The sequence below is a fragment of the Mobula birostris genome, chromosome 27 (assembly GCF_030028105.1).
Source record: "Mobula birostris isolate sMobBir1 chromosome 27, sMobBir1.hap1, whole genome shotgun sequence".
Taxonomy (NCBI): domain Eukaryota; kingdom Metazoa; phylum Chordata; class Chondrichthyes; order Myliobatiformes; family Myliobatidae; genus Mobula; species Mobula birostris.
The window spans coordinates 16,110,179-16,128,763 of record NC_092396.1 but is presented as its reverse complement, the minus strand read 5'-3'; the positions used below and the strand labels follow the sequence as shown (position 1 = coordinate 16,128,763).

Genomic DNA, 18,585 nt, shown 5'->3' with positions numbered 1-18,585 from the left:
TAGACCATGTAGAACTGTGTGTTGGAATAAACATGCAGGATTGAATTCTGAGATTGAAGCTTTGAATTTATGCTGACCAATATCAGTTCATCAGAACCTTTGCTTTAAGTTTCCATGTACAGCAATTTTTTAACAAAGTCTTTAATTTTGAATGTACATTGTCCTTTTTATGGACAAAGGAACTTCATATCCATCTATTAACTATCACACTAAGTACCTCAAAGGTCTTTAACTTTATGATGGTGAATTATTGCTTTTAGCCCTCTATCGGTCTTTTTTTTTTCAAATAGTCAGACCCTCACCTTGGAGGCAATGGGTTGATGGTTTACATCTCATTCAAGAGATTTGAGCACAAAACTCCCCTGGCAGTGTCAGGGATCCTGTCTTTCAAACTTTAGAGTTCTTCAACTGTCCGTTGTTTCAGCTAGAATTGCTTACCCAGCTCTTTCAAAATGATGTGTGCCAGTCACCTTTCATATGCGGTTGTGAACACTAAACTGTGAGCAGTTGTCAATATTTCTGGCTCTATCCTGGAAAAGACTAGACCCACACAAAGACCTTGACAACCACTGGCAAAGCAGTCCTCAGCCTATTCTGTGTATGGAATTGTGACTGAAGTGGGTGGCACTCCCCCATAGACGTTAGAGAACTTGAATTGCATCAGACCTTGTTGGATCACAGTCTAGACAATATAATTAGTAACTTTTAGTGGCATTGTCATCCTGCCAATGAACAGTTGTTTAGTATGTAAAATTAAGAATGGATATTAGTTGGAATATAGCCTTATAAACACAGTCAATGATTGTCATGATATCCAAACTTTGCATAGTTAGTATCCTTGGCCCTAATGCCTTCAATAACCAGCCTGACTCAGGCTACAAATGTATACAGGAGCACATTGGTTGCAATTTTGGAACCAAATGGTACCCAGATTGTCCAGACAGAGGCTACTAAGCTGAATTATATGGGCAGGATATTCACCAAAGCCTATGTTGTTGGCTCACTAGCAGATTGGAGGGGCTTCACTCACCATCAGCAAATATCAACAAACCTCAGGCAGTGCCTGTGCAATATGCTACAGTAGTTGTGCAGGAAAGTTCTGTCTCAACCAGGCCTAGCAGATCTTACAGCACTGCATTTTTAACATGTGAGTGCAGAATGGTGATGTTTCTGAAATTATATAAAAAATATCCACATGGTGATACATTAATAAACATTCAACTCAGCCACAGCTTTATCCTGCCTGACAAATTCAATATTAGCAAACTGTTTACTTCAACATCAGAGACAAGTCCTTTCTGTGTAGATATTTGTTTTTTAATGACTTTTGGTGAACTAGATTGCCTGGTTGTAAAATTAGTTTCTGTGCTGCCTTGAAATTTTTTTTATAATAACCCTTTTCACTAATAGTTTAAACTACTGTCTCATTAAGGGTTTGTAGTAGTAGATTCTGGAATTATGGCTGGTACCTTTACCAAAAACTGTAATCCCCTCCACCCACCCCTATCGCACCAGAGCAATACCTCATATAAAAAGGTACTGATTTATACAGGCAAGGATTGAATTTGGCTTGAGTATTTTCAAACCACTACACATTTTGTTTTCCTTACTGATTCACTAACCTGGATTCAGACTTTGTATGTGTTGCCTCCCGCACCTCACCAGAGTCATGTTTACTTTTTTTTCTTTTCTGCCTGGCTTAATTGCCAATTCTGATTGGATGTATTTCTGAAGATTTAATTATATGACCTGCCTCAGCTCGCAATCGATCATATAGTGTGCCTGTCCTATTGGTGTGTCATTTTTCTACTTCCATCTCCATTATTCATACAGTGTCCACACTCCTGGTGCACTGCACTTCCAGAGCCCATCATTAATTATATCACGCCCATCCTCATGACCTAGGCCTCTTACATTTCACCCCATTGATCACCCAGTGTGCCATCCACATGGCCCACCCTCATCCCACTGCCCCCATGAACCATCCAGTACCCACCCATCTGCCCCCTCCCTGTAATCACCCAATGAGCACACTCAGTGCACCCATCTCTGTTGGAAAACAACTGCTTTTTACAGCTTAATTCAGTAGAATTGCTCTTTTTCCCCTGGCTCTTTTATTTTTATAATTAATTAAACTCTTCAAAAAAAGTTTTTAAAAAACCACGGTGATTTTCCTCATGATTTTGCTCCCAGCAATGTCCTTGCGATTAATCTTCATTTTCTGGAGACACCAAAATAACACTGGTGGTTTGCCAAGCAGACTGGCCAGTTCTGCTTAAGCGGGCAGGCCAGTGTTGTGAGCTTTTTCCTTAATTTGCCTTTTATTACCTTTGCCAAGATCCAGGAGCTAGGTAAATAAACCTGTGAAAAATGTACAAAATCAAAGTTGCTATGCAACACTGCTTTTGTTTTTCTCCACTTTGCCTCATTCAGTTCCTCATTGTAAATAGTATTTGTTTAAAATAAATCAAACAAGGGATAAGGGAATAAAAGTGTTATAGGGCAAAATAGTCAAGAGAAATAGAATTGAAAGTAAGGGATTGCATTAAAACAGATGTAATGTCACTGGCAAAAATAGGAAGAAATTTGGATTTTTTTACATGAGGGTTTGATTCAGAATTCAGTATTAGAAGGACTGAAATAAAAGTTTTACAGAGCAGTGGGGAAAGAGTGAGGCAGTGGAACAAATTAATTAGTTCTTTGTAAAACCAAGCATGTGCATAGTAGCCTAAAGGCCTCATTTCAGGCATTAGTTTGCAAGAGAGTGAGGCTGGGAATAACCATTGGCCAATATTAGCAGAATTGTCAACAGTGTAGAAACTTGCCTCACCTAGTATCTCTTTCACTCTCTTGTAATCCACAGAACTGAGTTACTTGAAAAAACATAAATTTACAAAGCTTAATCACTCTTTCCAAAGTTCCATAAAATAGATAGATGATGTGAAACACTATTCTCAATCCATACAAGAAACCCGGAACAAAATGTGACATCCACATCGACAAGCGCCCAGCAGGCTAGTTATTTTAATTATAAGCTGACAGTGTTAAATTTGAGCTCGTGACTTTCCATGAGAATGGTAGAATGATAGCACAAAAGGAGACTAGTTTTAGACAATCGTTCTTCCGGATAATCCTTGAAGCCAGAGTTAGTTGATATCTATAATCAAGATTGGATTTGATAATTACTCATCCATAGGAAGAATGAAGTGGTAATTATAACTATGACAATATTTTAAAGTTAAAGGAACATAAGACTTTTGTACTTAATCTTTGAGTATTACTTACACTTTTCTTTAATTACTTTGGGTGTTTTTCTGTTATTTATTATTCTAGTTACAACTACAACACTCTGCTTGCATATTGTAGTCCACTTAGATTCCGTTCTGCCACGCCCCTATAGGACATTGTGCAACCTTTAGCATTAGAGGAGATTGGATGATATTGGCAACTGATTATTTGTCTCATTTCTCCTTCTACATTTGAGTAAAGGTTTGCAACAAAGGGTACAGACCTTTGCTGTTTGAGTTCAAACAGAAGCTTGGATATCATTGAATTGTGATGAGTGGATTATAATGGTATAAAGTTATGTCACTGAAATAACAGCCAGTGTTGAATCCAAGGACATGTTCATGGCAACTGGCCATGTAAGTTCAAGTGATTAAATAAAGTTTGGAATTGAAACAATAGATAATCCCATGAATGGTGACTATGAAACCAATGGGTGGTCATAAGATCTGACTGGTTTGCCAGTGTTCTTTGGGGAGGGAGATTTGTCACTCACACTCAGTCTGGCCTATATGTGACTTTAATGCCACCAAGTAGTTGACTCTTAACTGCCTCCTCAGTTCAAGGGCAATGAGGGATGGTCAATAACTACAAATATTGCTGGCAGTCTCCATGTCCCATAAATAAATCAGTAGCAATCTTGCCCCAGTATATCTGAATTTCTGAGTATACCCATTACTGATTAATGCATGCGACAAGTTTCAGCCCTAGTCACATTGCCACTGGGGGGAGGAAGAATGGAAGAGCTTGTTGATATATAACTCTTGCCAAAAGCACAAGTGTAGTGCAGGACAACATTGGTATTGATAGTTTTGGAGGAGTCCGTGTTCCCCAAATCACCAATGCTCCTGTTAATAGAGATGAATCTCAAAACAGGAAGGAGGAAGGAAGGGATAGAGGGTGAAATGGCATCACCTTGCGTCAAAATTTGAAGTATTGAAACCTGCCTTTGGTTTGATGATTGATGGTACATTTGGTTTGCTAATAGCTGTTTGGTATTGTTTTGCTGTCCTAAGCCCCCTGGTGGACCGTAGACTGTACAAGAGGGTGAGTGTAGCCTTCTGCTGGCCAGCTTCTCTCTATTTCTGCTTGGTGCCTGCTTGCATGAGGCTGCAGCCTAACCTGCCAATTCTCCCATTTGTTGCCTATAAATAAACTAACACTCAAAACAATACTAACAAATCTGCTTCTTAAAGAAACAATTTTTATTTTATAAACATATATATAGTTATATATATGGTAAATGATTTCAGCAGTTATTTTTAATGCATGATCCAGAATGACACTTGCGATGAATTGTGGAATGCTGGATGACATGAAACGCATCCAGGAATTATCCAATTAAAAATGTTGAACTTGGAACTTATTTGGCTCATGTGAATTGACACCAAGGTTTTAAGGAAAGGCAAAGTCAAGCAAAACCAGCTGAATTCATTCATAGAAATGGAAGTGTATACTTCCTGGCTCTATTTACTCTGACCCAACCCCTTTCCTATCTCCCACTGAAGTGATCACGAAGGGTTATTGGAGCCAGTTTGGACCATGATGGAGACCCGGAGTCTTATGGGGAGCCTGTTATTCTACTGGGCACATTGGAATGTGTCCTTGAACTATCGGAAGACTGAAATAAAATGGTGTTTGTGATCTTCAGCACATTTCATTCTTAGTTCAGTCAGAATAATGCTCCATCCCTCCCCATTTCCCATCCGAACTGTGGAAGGCAAGGTGCACCACACTGTCTTAGGAGCTGATAATATTCTGACAGAGCCATAGTTTAAAGAGGATCTCCCAAGAAGAATGCAGACAGGACAGTGTCTGCTACAAACTCCAACAAGTGAATAATGAACAGTTTGCACTTCACCCCTCTTTTATTTCACAAGTGTCCAACAGAGGTTGTTACAGTGTTTCTCACTGTCTCAGAAAACACAAAGTTGCCTGTTCCTTTTTTTTTGATTATGTTATAAGGGCTAGTAAGTATGTTTACAAAACCTTTATAAATAAACATTCATGGGATTTGTGTTCTAGAGTCAGGAACCCAGAACCAGCATCAAAAAATTACAGTTTGAATATATAACCTGGTCGAGATGTAGAGTTCCTCTAGCTCTCCAATACAGTGATTTTGCCCCAAACTTAGATTGTCCCTATTGTACCAATGTGACATTAAACTATTTCCTCACTTTACTATCAGAGTGAGGTTACAGGATGGGATGCTAATTTAAAAAGTAGGGCTCTGTCCCTTAGGAAGCAGAGTGAAAAGGGCCAGTCTTGGTTATTTTATAATCAGCAATCTATAACAGAGCAAACTTGCATTATATTTGCAGCCTGATTTGAAAAAAATAGGATGCTTACCACTTCCACCTTGTGTATTGATGACTGAGAACATTTCCCTCTTAGACTGATCACAATGTTTGCTGATGTCTAGTGTCTCCCTCCCAAGAGCCTATTTCTCCCAGTTGTCCATGTGTGCTTGTTTGCTTTTGGATAAATCCTCACCTATATTCACTATCATATCCCAGTAGGAGGGGCAAAGTGTTAACCGAGGAGGCACCTTTCACAAGTGCCATTCAGATCAGTTTTCTTGCTATTTTTGGTCACAATTAATTTTAAAGGAAGCCTTTTCTTTCTTAATGATCACAATCCATTCAAATTCCTGGTCGTGTTAAAGTTCATTCATATATAAGTGATATCCACTTTTCTCTTGCTTCTACCAAGATACACAAACTGGACTGTCCAGGTAGACCTATTGTCTCTGCCTGCTCCTGTCCCACTGAACACGTATCCTCATATGTCAATTCCATTCTACGCCCCCTGGTTCAGCCCCTTCCCTCCACATCTGCGACATTTCTTAAGCCGTCGATCTCCTGAGTAACTTTCAATTCCCTGGCCCTGACCGCCTCATCTTTACCATGGATGTTCAGTTCCTATACACTTCTCTGTCCCACCAAGAAGGCTTCAAAGCTCCCTGCTTCTTTCTTGACAAAAGAACCAACTAATCCCCTTCCTGGTAGAACTGGTACTCACCCTGAACTATTTTTTCCTTCAGCTCTTCTCACTTTCTCCAAACATGCACCCATACTGAGCTTGGTCCAGCTTGGACACCTTTCTCGATCTCTCTGTCTCTTTCTCTGGAGACAAACTGTCAACCAATATCTTTTATAAACTTACTAATCCCCACAGTTATCTCAACTGTCCTTCTTCCCATCCTGTCTCCTGTAAAAATACTGTTCCCTTTTCTCAGATTCTTCACCTCCACCACATCCGTTCCAGGACATCAGAGATGTCCTCCTTCTTTAAAGAATGGGGTTTCCTTCTCTCCACTATTGATGTTGCCCTCACCCATATCTCCTCCATTTCCCCTACATTCATGCTCACCTGATCTTCCTGCTGCCTTAACAGTAATAAGGTTCCTCTTGTCCTTATCTGTCACCCTCTTAGCCTCTGCATCTAAAACATGTAATCTCAGCAACTTCCGCCATCTCCAAAGGGACCCTACCACTAAACGTATCTTTACCTTCCCCCTCCCACCTGCTCTCCGTGGGGAATCACTCCCTCTGCAATTCCCTTGTCCACTCATCCTTCCCCACTAATCTCCCTCCCGGCACTTATCCCTGCAAGCGGCCTAATTGCTACACCTACCCTTGACCTTTCCCACCCACCTGTCTTCACCTATCACCTTCCAGTTAGCTTCATTCCCCTCCCTCCACTTTTTTATTCTGGCACTTTCCCCCCTACTTCCTCAGTCCTGAAGAAGGGTCTCGGCCCATAACACTGACTTTTTTTTTCATTTCCATGGATGCTGCCTGACCTGTTGTGTTCCTCCAGCATTTTGTGTGTGTTGCTATCCACTTTTTAGTTTATAAAACATCCAAGTATTTGTAAATGACTCCTAAATTCAGAGGCATCTGCCTAGCATTAGGTGGGATTCCTGGAGTATCATTTAATTGTCATTGGATATCACTGGTTACAAGTCATACAGGAGAACCAGCAGCAGGATCAGCATCAAACATTCATAGCTCCTCGTAACTTTATCACCGAGGCAAAAATAACATGTTAACCCCAAAAAAGAAGGAAATCCAGGTAACAAAACATAGAAGCATGCCAGGTGGCCCTTCAAATCTGCTCCCTCAGTCAATATAATTATGATTAATCGTCATTCTCAACAGTATATTCCCAATCACTTTCTATGCTTCTTGACATCCTTTCCCTATTATTGTTTAACTATCTCCTTAAATATATTCTGCGGCTTGGTCTCTACTGCACTTTGTGGTTGTGAATTTCACAGGTCATCACAATGAGTACGGAAATTTCTCCTAGTTCACTCTCAGATCTCTTCCCTTGAAATTTTAGTAGTCCTGTACTCAATTCCATGGGTGTCTCGGTAGTGTAGCTATTAGCACGATGCTATTAAAGCTGGAGATTTTCTGGAGTTTAGAGTTCAATTCCAGCACCATTCTGTATGGAGACTCTGTATGTTCTCCCATTGGAATGTGTGGCTTTTCCCCATGTGTCCCAGTTTCATCCCATAGTCCCAGGATGTACTGAGCAAGTTAATTGGTCATTGTAAATTGGCCTGTGATCAGGTTAGGGTTCTTTGGGGTTATGGGGTTTCTGGGGCAGCATAGCTCAAAGGGACAGAGTGACCTACTCCGCGCTGTATCGTGAAATAAATAAATAAATAAATAAATAAATGAAATTTGAAAATCTAATGCTGTGACCCCTTATTCTGGATACTGCAACCAGATAGCAGGGTGGTAACACAGTGTAGAGGTTAGCATAATCATTTAACAGCATCACCGATCACGGTTTGATTCCCGCCGCTATCTGTAAGGAGTTTGTATGTTCTCCCTGTGACCGCGTGGATTTCCTCTAGGTGCTCCCATATTCCAAAGATGCATGGTTAGATTTAGGATTAGGAAGTTTGGGCATGCTTTGTTGGTGCTAGAAGCATGTCGACACTGTGGCTGCCCTAGTGCAATCTTTGAACCGTGTTGGTCATTGATGCAAAAAAAAAGACACATTTCACTGAACAGAGTCATCGAGTCATCAAAAAGTACAGCACAGAAACAGGCCCTTTGGCACATCTGATCCATGCTGAACCATTAAACTGTCTACCCCTATTGACCTGCAGTGGGACCATAGCCCTTCATACCCCTACCATCCATGTACCTATCGAAACTTTTCTTAAGCATTGAAATTGAGCTTGCATGCACCACTTGCGCTGGCAGCTCGTTCCGCACTCTCATGACCCTCTGAGTGATGAAGTTTTCCCCTCATGTTCCCCTTAAACTTTTCACCATTCACCCTTAATCCATGACATCTAGTTGTAGTCCCACTCAATCTCAGTGGAAAAAGCCTGCTTCCATTTACTCTATCTATACCCCTCATAATTTTGTATAGCTCCATCAAATCTCCTCTCAATCTTCTACATTCCAAGAAAGTCCTGATCTATTCAATCTTTCCTTATAACTCAGGTCCTGCAGACCTGCAACATCCTTGTAAATTTTCTCTGTACTCTTTCAACCTTATTGACATCTTTCCTGTAGGTAGATGACCAAAACTGCACACAGTACTCCAAATTAGGCTTCACCAATGTCTTATACAACTTCAACATAACATTCCATCTCTTGTACTCAATATTTTGATTTATGAAGGCCAAGGTGCCAAAAGCTTTCTTTACAATCCTATCTACCCGTGATGCCACTTTCAATGAATTATGGACCTATATTTCCAGATCCTTTGTTCTGCCACACTCCTCGGTGCCCTATTGTTCACTGTGTAAGACCTACCCTAGTTGGACCTACTGAAGTGCAACACCTTGCACTTGTCTGGGTTAAATTCCATCTCTGCCATTTTTCAGCAAATTTTTCCATCTTGTCCAGAACCCACTGCCATCCATGATCACCTTCCTCACTGTCCACTACACCTCCAATTTTGGTGTCATCTGTAAATTTGCTGATCCAGTTAACCACATTACCATCCAGTATGTTGATATAGAGGACAAACAACAACAGGCACGGTACCAATCCCTGCAGCATTCTAGCAGTCACAGGCCTCCGGTCAGAGAGGTAACCATCTACTACCACTCTCTGGCTTCTCCCACAAAGTCAATGTCTGATATAATTTACTACCTCATGTTGAATTCCAAATGACTAAACCTTTTTGACCAACCTCCCATGTGGGATCTTGTCAAATGCCTTACTAAAGTCCAACAGCTTACCCCAATCCACACTTGCCAGATCCTTTTTGATACCATCAAAATTTTCCTTTCTCCAATTTAGAATCTCAACTCAGGGACCAGACCTATCTTTTTGCATATTTACTTTGATGCTAATTGTATTGTGATCACTAGATGCAAAATGCTCCCCTACACAAACTTCTGTCACCTGCCCTGTCTCATTCCCTAATAGCAGATAAAGTATCGTACACTCTCTTGTGGGACTTTGACGTGCTGATTAAGGAAACTTCCCTGAACACACTTGACAAACTCTATCCCATTTAGTCCTTTTACAGTATGGGAGTCCCAGTCAATATGTAGAAAGTTGAAATCACCTGTCATAGCAACCTTATGTTTCTTGCAACAGTCCGCGATCTCTCTACAAACTTGTTCCTCCAAGTCCTTCAGATTGTTGGGTGGTCTGTAATATAACCCCATTAATGTGATCATACCTTTCTTATTTCTGTTCCTCCCATAATGCCTCACTAGACGAGTTCTCCAGTCTGTCTTCACTAAAAACCGCTGTAACATTTTCCCTGACTAGTAATGCCAACCCTTCTCCTTAAACCCCTCCCACTTTGTCGTGTCTAAAACAACAGAGTCCCAAAATACTGAGCTACCAGTCCTGCCCCTCTTGCAATCAAGTCTCACTAATGGCTACAGTTTCATATTTCCAGGTGTTGATCCATGCCCTGAGCTCATCTACCTTTCTTATGATACTTCCATTAAAATATACACAGCTCAGGACATTAGTCACACCATGCTCAACCTTTTAGTTCCTGACTTTCTCTGAGGTCTTAACAACATCTGTCTCTGCAACCTCTCCACTAACTGTTCTGGCACTCTGACTCCCATCTCATTGCAACTCTAGTATGTTTTGCTGTTTCAATGTACATGTGACAAATAAAGTTAATTTCTTTTATCAGTCCTGCCCTATTTAAACGTTGTACATTCCTAGTACATTCCATCTCATTCTTCTCAGCATAATGAATATGAGTCCTAACCTTTCTTCATATGGCACTCCTGCCATTCCAGGAATGACCCTTCGCTGCACTTTCTATTGTAAGTATACCCTTTGCTACATGATAGGCCAAAGTGGTACACAGTATCCCAAATGTGGTCTCACCAAGGCCCTGTAAAATTATAGCTAGACATTCCAACTCCTGTACTCAATTCCTCCTGCTTTGAAGGCTATCATCAGTTGTCCTTCTTAACCGCAGCTGTACCTACAATATTTGCTTTGTCACCAATGTACATTAACACCTCCCAATCTAAACAGATCAATATGCTGCCTTCTTTTCCAAAGTGGATGATTTTTATCTTCACAGTGCTACATCTGCTATCTTTTTGCTCACTGGCTTAGTCTGAGTTGCCTTAAGTACATTCTCCACATGATTACATAGCACTGGGTCATCAGCAAACTGGGCTACAATTGAAATATTGCATTTTAATCCGTTATTCAAATCATTGCAACATTACAGACAACACAGCCTCATGCTCCAGTGCCGTAGGGTCCGTCCTGACCTTGGGTGCTGTCTGTGTGTAGTTTACATGTTCTCTCAGTGACCCATGTTCTCCTGGGTACTCTGATTTCCTTCCATATCCCAACGATGTGCTGATGGGTAATTAAATTGGCAGCTGTAAATTACCCTTTGTGTAGCTGAGTAGTAGGAATATCAGGGAGAGCTAATGGGCATATGAGAGAAAATCAATGGAGGAAATGGGTTGATAGGATTGATTTGAAAGCTAGCATAGACTCAGTCAGACAAATAGTCTTCTACATCATCAGGAAATATGTGTAATTATAAAATAGCTGAGGTGCAAACTCTGATCCCAACTAGTTACTTCCAACTCTCTGTTAACCAATTTATAATCTATAAAGTACATTATCACCAAAACCATGTTCTTTCTTTGTCAATCTTTTTATTAATTTTTTAAAAACTACAAACAAGAGGAGAATTATCTCAAATATCTATATTGATAACAATACATATAAAAGGTAAAATAAACATTATCAAGATCATACACAGTATTAATCTAATAATAATAAAAAAATAAGATAATCAATTCTCATCATTTCATAAAAAGAAAAAAAAGATAAAGAAACTTTTATAATTTTATATATATATATATATATATATATATAAATAAAAGAACCCCATTATTCTCTATAAACAAAAACAAAAGGTAAAAAAAAGAAAAAGAGAAAAAAAGGGACTGGGCAGCCCATACTTAGAGTTAAAGCAAGAAGAAAGAGAAACTTTCTGATGAAATCTGAAGTTTCAAGTAAATAACTGGAAGAGCAATAAATCAAACCAAATGAAAATATTGAATAAAAGGTCACCAGGTTTCTTCAAGTTTAAAGGGATGTATCAAATGTCCGACTTCTTATTTTCTCTAAACTTAGGACATAATGGAGGAAAGCTAATAAAAGACAGTAGATGGAACATGTTCTTACTTTTGCACGCCGACCGTTCTGTGGGACTTGTAAAAAATATTTCTGAAAATCCAAATATGCCACCTGTACTGGTTCTCCCTTATCATTCCACCAGTTACATTCTCAAAAACAGAACTCCAATTGGTTTGTCAAACACGATTTCCATTTCAGAAATCCATGTTGTCTTGTGAAATCCTACTGATAATTGCAAAGTATCCTGTTATGTCACCCTTCATAATTTCCTCCTAGTCCTTTCCCCATAATTGACAATGAGCCACACTCCCAGCCTTTAACAGCCTGGGCCATTGAAATAAAGGGTTAGCACACGTAGTATTGTTTACATTGTGATGGCTTGCTTTATCTGAAATTCCCTGAGACCTTGGTGTTGTCTTCCATGAGCCAGCCCACAAAGGGGCACTACTGATGCACTAGTTCACTGAGGTTTTCCTGTCTTAGCAGACCTGTGAATTACTGAGTTTGGAATGAATGCATGCATGCAAATGGCTGATGTTACAGGCTAAAATCAGAATTGTTGATAGTTTTTTAAAGCTGCATTATATTATAGAAAAATATTGTTTTTTTACCTGTCCAATTTATAAACAGAATGTGTCTGCCTGCCACCATCAGCAGCACCACAAACCCCTGTTTGAACCCATTCTTCTACTTCATATTGGGTTGTTACATGCACACCTCACAGGTTTTCAAACAGCAGCTACAGTGGCTGGTCCATATATTACAGTAGATTAGAACATAGAGCAGTACAGCACAGTACAGGACCTTCGGCCCATGATGTTGTGCTGACCTTTAACCTACTCCACGATCAATCTAACCATACCCTCTTATATAGTCCACAACCCTCCATTTTTCTTTCATCCAGGAGCCTATCTAAGAGTCTCTTAAATGATCCTAATGTATCAGTCTCTACCACTCCTGCCAATGCATTCCAGGCATTTAACATTCTATAAAAAAACCTACCTCTGACATCTCCCATGAACATTCTTCTGCTTATCTTAAAAGGATGTCCTTAGCTATTGCTGCACTGGGAAAAAGGCACTAGCTGTCCACTCTATCTATGTCTCTTGTAATCTTATACACTCAATTAAGTCACTTTTCATTGTCCTTTGGTCCATAGAGAAAAGCCCCAGCTCACTCATAAGACATATTTTCTAATCCAGTAGTACCTTAGTAAATCACCTCCGCACCTTGCCTGAAACTTCCACGTCCTTCCTATAATGAGGCGACCAGTACTACGTAAACATAATACCCCCAAGTGTAGTCTAACCAGATTTTTATTAAGTTGCAACATTACCTCACAGTTCTTGGAACTCAATCCCCCAAAGGTCAACACATGATATGCCTTCTTAACTACCCTGTTAACTTGCACAGCAAATTTGTGGAACTTGTGGATTTGGACCCAAGGTGTCTCTTTTCATCCACACTGCTAAAAATCCTACTAATCTTGTACTCTATATTCAAGTTCAACCTTTGAAAATATATCATGAAACACTTTTCCAGATTGAACTCCATCTGCCACTTCTCAGTTCCACTCTGCATCCTCTCACTGTCCCATTGTAACCTGTGAAAAATTTCTGCATGACCTACAACACCACAGCCTCCATGTCACCTGGAAACTTACTAACCCACCTTTCCACTTCCTCATTCAAGCCATTTATAAAACTCACAAAAAGCAAGATCCCAGAACAGATCCCTGCAGAACACCACTAGTTTCTGACCTCCAGGCAAAATACGCGCATATACTACCACCCTCTGCTTTTGTGACCTAGCTAAATCCAAATCCACATAATCAAGTTTCCAAGGATCCCATGCCTTTCTGGAGGAACGTTCCATGTGGAATCTTGTCAAACACCTTACTAAAATCCATGTACACCATTTCCACCACTCTATCTTCATCAATTTGTATCACCTCAAAGAATTCAATCTATCCTTCTCAAAGCCATGCTAACTATCCATAACAAGGCCATGCTTCTCCATATGCTCATAAATTCTGTCTTTAAGAATCCTCTCCATTTCTTTGCCACTGTTCTGTAATTCCCAGGATTATCTTTACCTAATACCTTTCTTGAACAAGGGAACAACATTTGCCATCCTCCAAACATCTAGTATTGCTCTTGTGGCAGGTGAAGATGCAAAGGTTATTGTTAATACTCCAGCAAGCTCTACCTCACTTTCCGTAATAACCTGAGGTATATCCTGCCAGTCCCTGGGAATTAACTATCCTAATGTTTTTCTTGTGTTCTAACACTGCTTCTTTCTTAATGTCTACATGCTCCAGTGCACTAGCCTGTTCTATACTAACCTCACATTCCCTCTCCTCTTGCTGGTGAAAACTGAAGCAAAGTATTCATTAAGGACCTCCCCTGCTTCCTCTGACTCCAGGCACGTGTTTCCTCATTTATCCCTGAGCAGTCCTATACCTATGCTCATCATCCTCCTGTTTTTCACAGATGTGTAAAACACCTTGGCGCTTTCTTTAATCCTACTCACAAAGGCCTTTTCATGTTCCCTTCTAACTCTTCTAAGTCCTTTCTTATGATTCTTCCTGGCTACTTTATAGCTCTCAAGTCCTTTTTGATCTTTGCTTCCTGAACCATAAGTATACTTCCTTCTTCCTTTTGTCTAAATGTTCCACTTCTCTTGTCCACCATGGTTCCTTCATCCTACCATCCTTTTCCCGTCTCGATGGGACAAACCTATCCAGAAGCCCATTTAAGTGCTCCCTAAACAACCTCCACATTTTCGCTGTACATTTCCCTGAATGCATCTTCTCCCAATTTACATGCCCAAATTCCTGCCTAATACAATTGTAATTATCCCTCCCCCATACCATCTGCCCTTCTCCTAGTTAAGGGTCGGGGAGTTGTAGTTACTATCCCCAAAATGCTCACCTGACCAGGTTCATTCCCTAGTACTAGATCCAATATGGACTCCCCTCTCGTTAGCCTGACCACATATTGTGTCAGGAATCCTTCCTGGATACACCTAACAAAATCTGCCTGATCTAAACCTTTTGCACTAAGGAATTGCTGATAAGTTTTAGGGAAGTTGTAGTCACCCACGACAACAACGGTGTCATTTTTGCACCTTTCCAAGACCTGGCTACTTAACCTCTCTTCGTTGTTTCTGTTGCTATTGGAAGGCCTATAGAGTACTCCCAGTAGAGTGGTTGCTCCCTTCCTGTTTCTGACTTCCACCCACAATGTGTAGACGACCCCTCCACAACATCCTCCCTTTCTACAGCTGTGATACTATCCCTGATTAGCAATGCCACTCCCCCACCTCTTTTACCTCTGTCCCTGTCCTTTTAGAAGCATCTAAACCCCAGAACATCCAGCAGCCATTCCTGCCCTGGAGAGAGCCAAGCCTCGGTAATGGCCACAACATCATAATTCCATGTGCTGCTCCATGCTCCAAGTTCATCGCCCTTGCTCATAAAACTTCTCGTACTAAAGTAAGCACTTTCCAACCCGTCCAACTGACTGCATTTTTACCCTATCCACTGCCTATCCTCCTTCGAAGACTCTGTACATTGCCTGCACCTTTACACCAACTGCTCCATCATTTGACCTGATACTCTGGTTCCTATCCCCCTGCCAACCTCATTTAAACCCTCCCTAACAGCTCTAGCAAACCTGCCCACAAGGACATTAGTCCCTCTGGAGTTCGGGTGTAACCTGTTTCTTTTGTGCAGGTCATACCTTCCCCAGGGGAAATCCCAGTGATCCACAAATCTGAAATCCTGCCCTCTGCACCAGCTCTTCAGCTGTATATTCATTTGCCATAACATGTTATTTCCTACTCACTAGCATATGCATAGGCAGTATCCAGCGATTACTACTCTTGAGGTCCTGCTTTTTTGCCTTCTTTTTAACTCCCTATGTTTGCTCTTCAGGACCTCATTCCCCTTTCCTAGCTATGCCATTAGTGCCAATGTGTATCATGACTTCTAGCTGTTTACCCTCCCCCTTAAGTATGCCATGGACTTGATCCGAGATGTCTCTGACCCTGGCATCTGGGAGGTAACATACCATCCTGATTTGATTTACATGAGGTCCTGATGAGTGTGACAGCAACGTTTTGAAAGATCCACCAAATTAAAAAGGTTAACGATTACACAGCACAACATTGCCCTGCATTTATCTAGCATCTTTAGTGTAACAAGATGTCAAGAGCGTTTCCAGACCAAAATTGACACCACTAACCACTACAGACTCCAAGAGAACACACTAGGATTTTTGCAAACAACTGCCAACCTATATTTAATTGCCTCAATAATAAGTGTATAATTGATCTTCCCTGTAATCATTTAGAACCACTTACCCAGATAAAGTAGTTGAGCAATGGCCTTTAAAGGTCAGTTAGATTAAACATGGTTTCATCTAGGCATCTGTGAGCAATTTTACTGGAGATCTGTGTGTTCAAACCTGCTGTGTGTACGTGACACAACGGCTTCTCTTGTATTAAAATGTCACTGCTCATCCACCTCACCCACTGCCACAGCTTAGATAGTGACATTCACTCCTTTCCATTGGTACACCTCTTTCTGAATCAGTATGTAATGCAATACAGTCACATTAAATGTTACCAATTCAATTGACTTCATCATAACAATTTTTATAACTTCCATTCTTCTAGTATTGAATATTGCTTTCCTAAATGTTCTTCTTATTGCTGTTATCCTCTTTGAAACCCCTTTGTACTTGCATCCTCATGTGGTTGAAGTTAAAAGCTATTGCTAAATCTAATGAGATGGGGTGAGGTTGTTTGTTGGTTTCCTGCAAGCAAGAATTAGATTAAAATGACACTCCCTAAGATTTCTTACATCATCTCTCTTCTTACTTTCCCTAAACTCTCTTAATTTTTCCATGTTTCTTTAACCTGAAACCTATTTGTTTTGACCCTCCCTACCTACCCCAAAGTTATCATCTGTACCTCACCTAAGGATGTGCCTCAGTAGTTCTGTTCATCACAAGAACACAAGTAAAAAAACTCGCTACAACCTGAGCAGTAGGTCATCACAACCCAGACTGTTAGGCCCATACTACCCATGAGAAATGCCATAGTAGCACAGCTGACTGAATTCACTTCTTGATTAAACCAAACTTTCCTCTTAGCTCATTACTCGCCTCCTGCAGCAGGGTCCTTGGCCCTGAATGCTAAAAGCTGCCTGTTGACACATATTAGTAGACTTCTGCATGCACCATTTCTTTTATATAATAGATTGCAGCTTTAAACAAGATTGCTCAAAGTACACAATATTGTAGTAGTTCACCATCTTCTTTGCATCACATAAGTTGTGATTAAATGATACTGCTCAGATATATTAATGGGGCAACATGATTTCTATTGATATGGTATGCAGAAATATGTAATCATACGTCATGTGTGAGCTGGGCTGTTGCTATGGATTTCTAGTCTTGTTGCATCTCTATACTGCCACTAATATTTTTTATGTGCCTGCAGCCATGATGTTTACTGAATGCATATTGGGGGTGAGGGAGAGTAGTCCAGGGTCATATTGGGGAGGAGTTGCCTGTGTCCAATGTGTGGTAATATCCAGTGTAGGTTGCTTTCTAAAAGCATTAATGGAGCCATAAAACATACTGAATGCTGTAACCCTTCTGCTGCTATTGCTGCAACACATACCAAATGGTATCTGTGACTGAACATGCTAAGTCATCTAGCCTGGGTTTGAAGCTTCTGAATTGATGAAATTAATAAATTTGAACCAAATCAAAAGGTTATGCTAGGAGCGAGCCCATCATTTGTGGAGAAATTTGTAGTTGTTTGTCAGTGCCAACTGATTATAAGGACATTGGCTACCAACTGCATTCCATTTAACTCAATGGAACCAAATATTTGGAGGCAAGATTGATGGAAGGCTAATAACCTCGTGTGTGTTCAGCAGAGACAGTCTCAAAATCACCAGGGATTGCTGGATCTCGTTACTCTGTTCAAGGGGAGTCAGCAATGTGCCGCTGCTGATGGAACATACCAGTGAGAAAAAAAAGGCTTTCCTACTGCAGAGTGTGGAAATGGAAGAGTTTTAAATACTTGCTCATTGCCCCATTTGAAATGAAAATTACAGCACAACAGTAGAGCTGTATACTGTCTCCCTCAGGGAGAAGACTAACATTTATAAGTTGTGGCTGATACCATTTGTGTTTGCACTGCTCTGAAATTAAACCTGTAAGGGATAAATTGTACCAAACAGAGATCATTGTGTGACAGAGATTCCTATTGGGAATTTATGTATCGGTGTTTGAATCCAAATCTTCTGTCCACCAGTAGAGGAGTCCACGCCTGTTTTCGATCCAATAATGTGAAGATACACATTAGAAGGACTGAATCGTAATATTGCCATATCTTCCCTGATATAGAACAGTGTCTGAATATGCAAAACACACATGAAAGTTGGATTTCTACTACCATTCTTATGCCATTGAATACCTGAAACTTGTGTGTACAAGTTTTGCACGTTCATTTACAAATGCAAATAATTGACAGACTTGAAAGATAAATTAAATTTGGACAAGTTAGTATATTAAGACACTAACAACAAATCATTAAGTTATTAATTGCGATCACATATATTGGAGTCAGCTGAGTGTCAGTAAAATTCTTTAATTCC

The 18,585-nt window shown here is 40.3% G+C and overlaps 1 protein-coding gene across 4 annotated transcripts in view; it reads left to right on the top strand.

The window, feature by feature from the left end:
• The window catches only part of LOC140188529 (calmodulin-binding transcription activator 1-like), a 1,232,669-nt gene that overhangs the window by 1,193,304 nt on the left and 20,780 nt on the right, over nt 1–18,585 (top strand). For 3 of the 4 annotated variants that reach the window (XM_072244898.1, XM_072244897.1, XM_072244895.1), the window contains one exon: nt 4,302–4,332. The exons of the other annotated variant lie outside the window; for it this stretch is intronic. In XM_072244898.1, the coding sequence (XP_072100999.1) occupies nt 4,302–4,332 (31 nt within the window). The remainder of the gene's footprint in view (nt 1–4,301; nt 4,333–18,585) is intronic. 4 annotated transcript variants of the gene reach the window in all.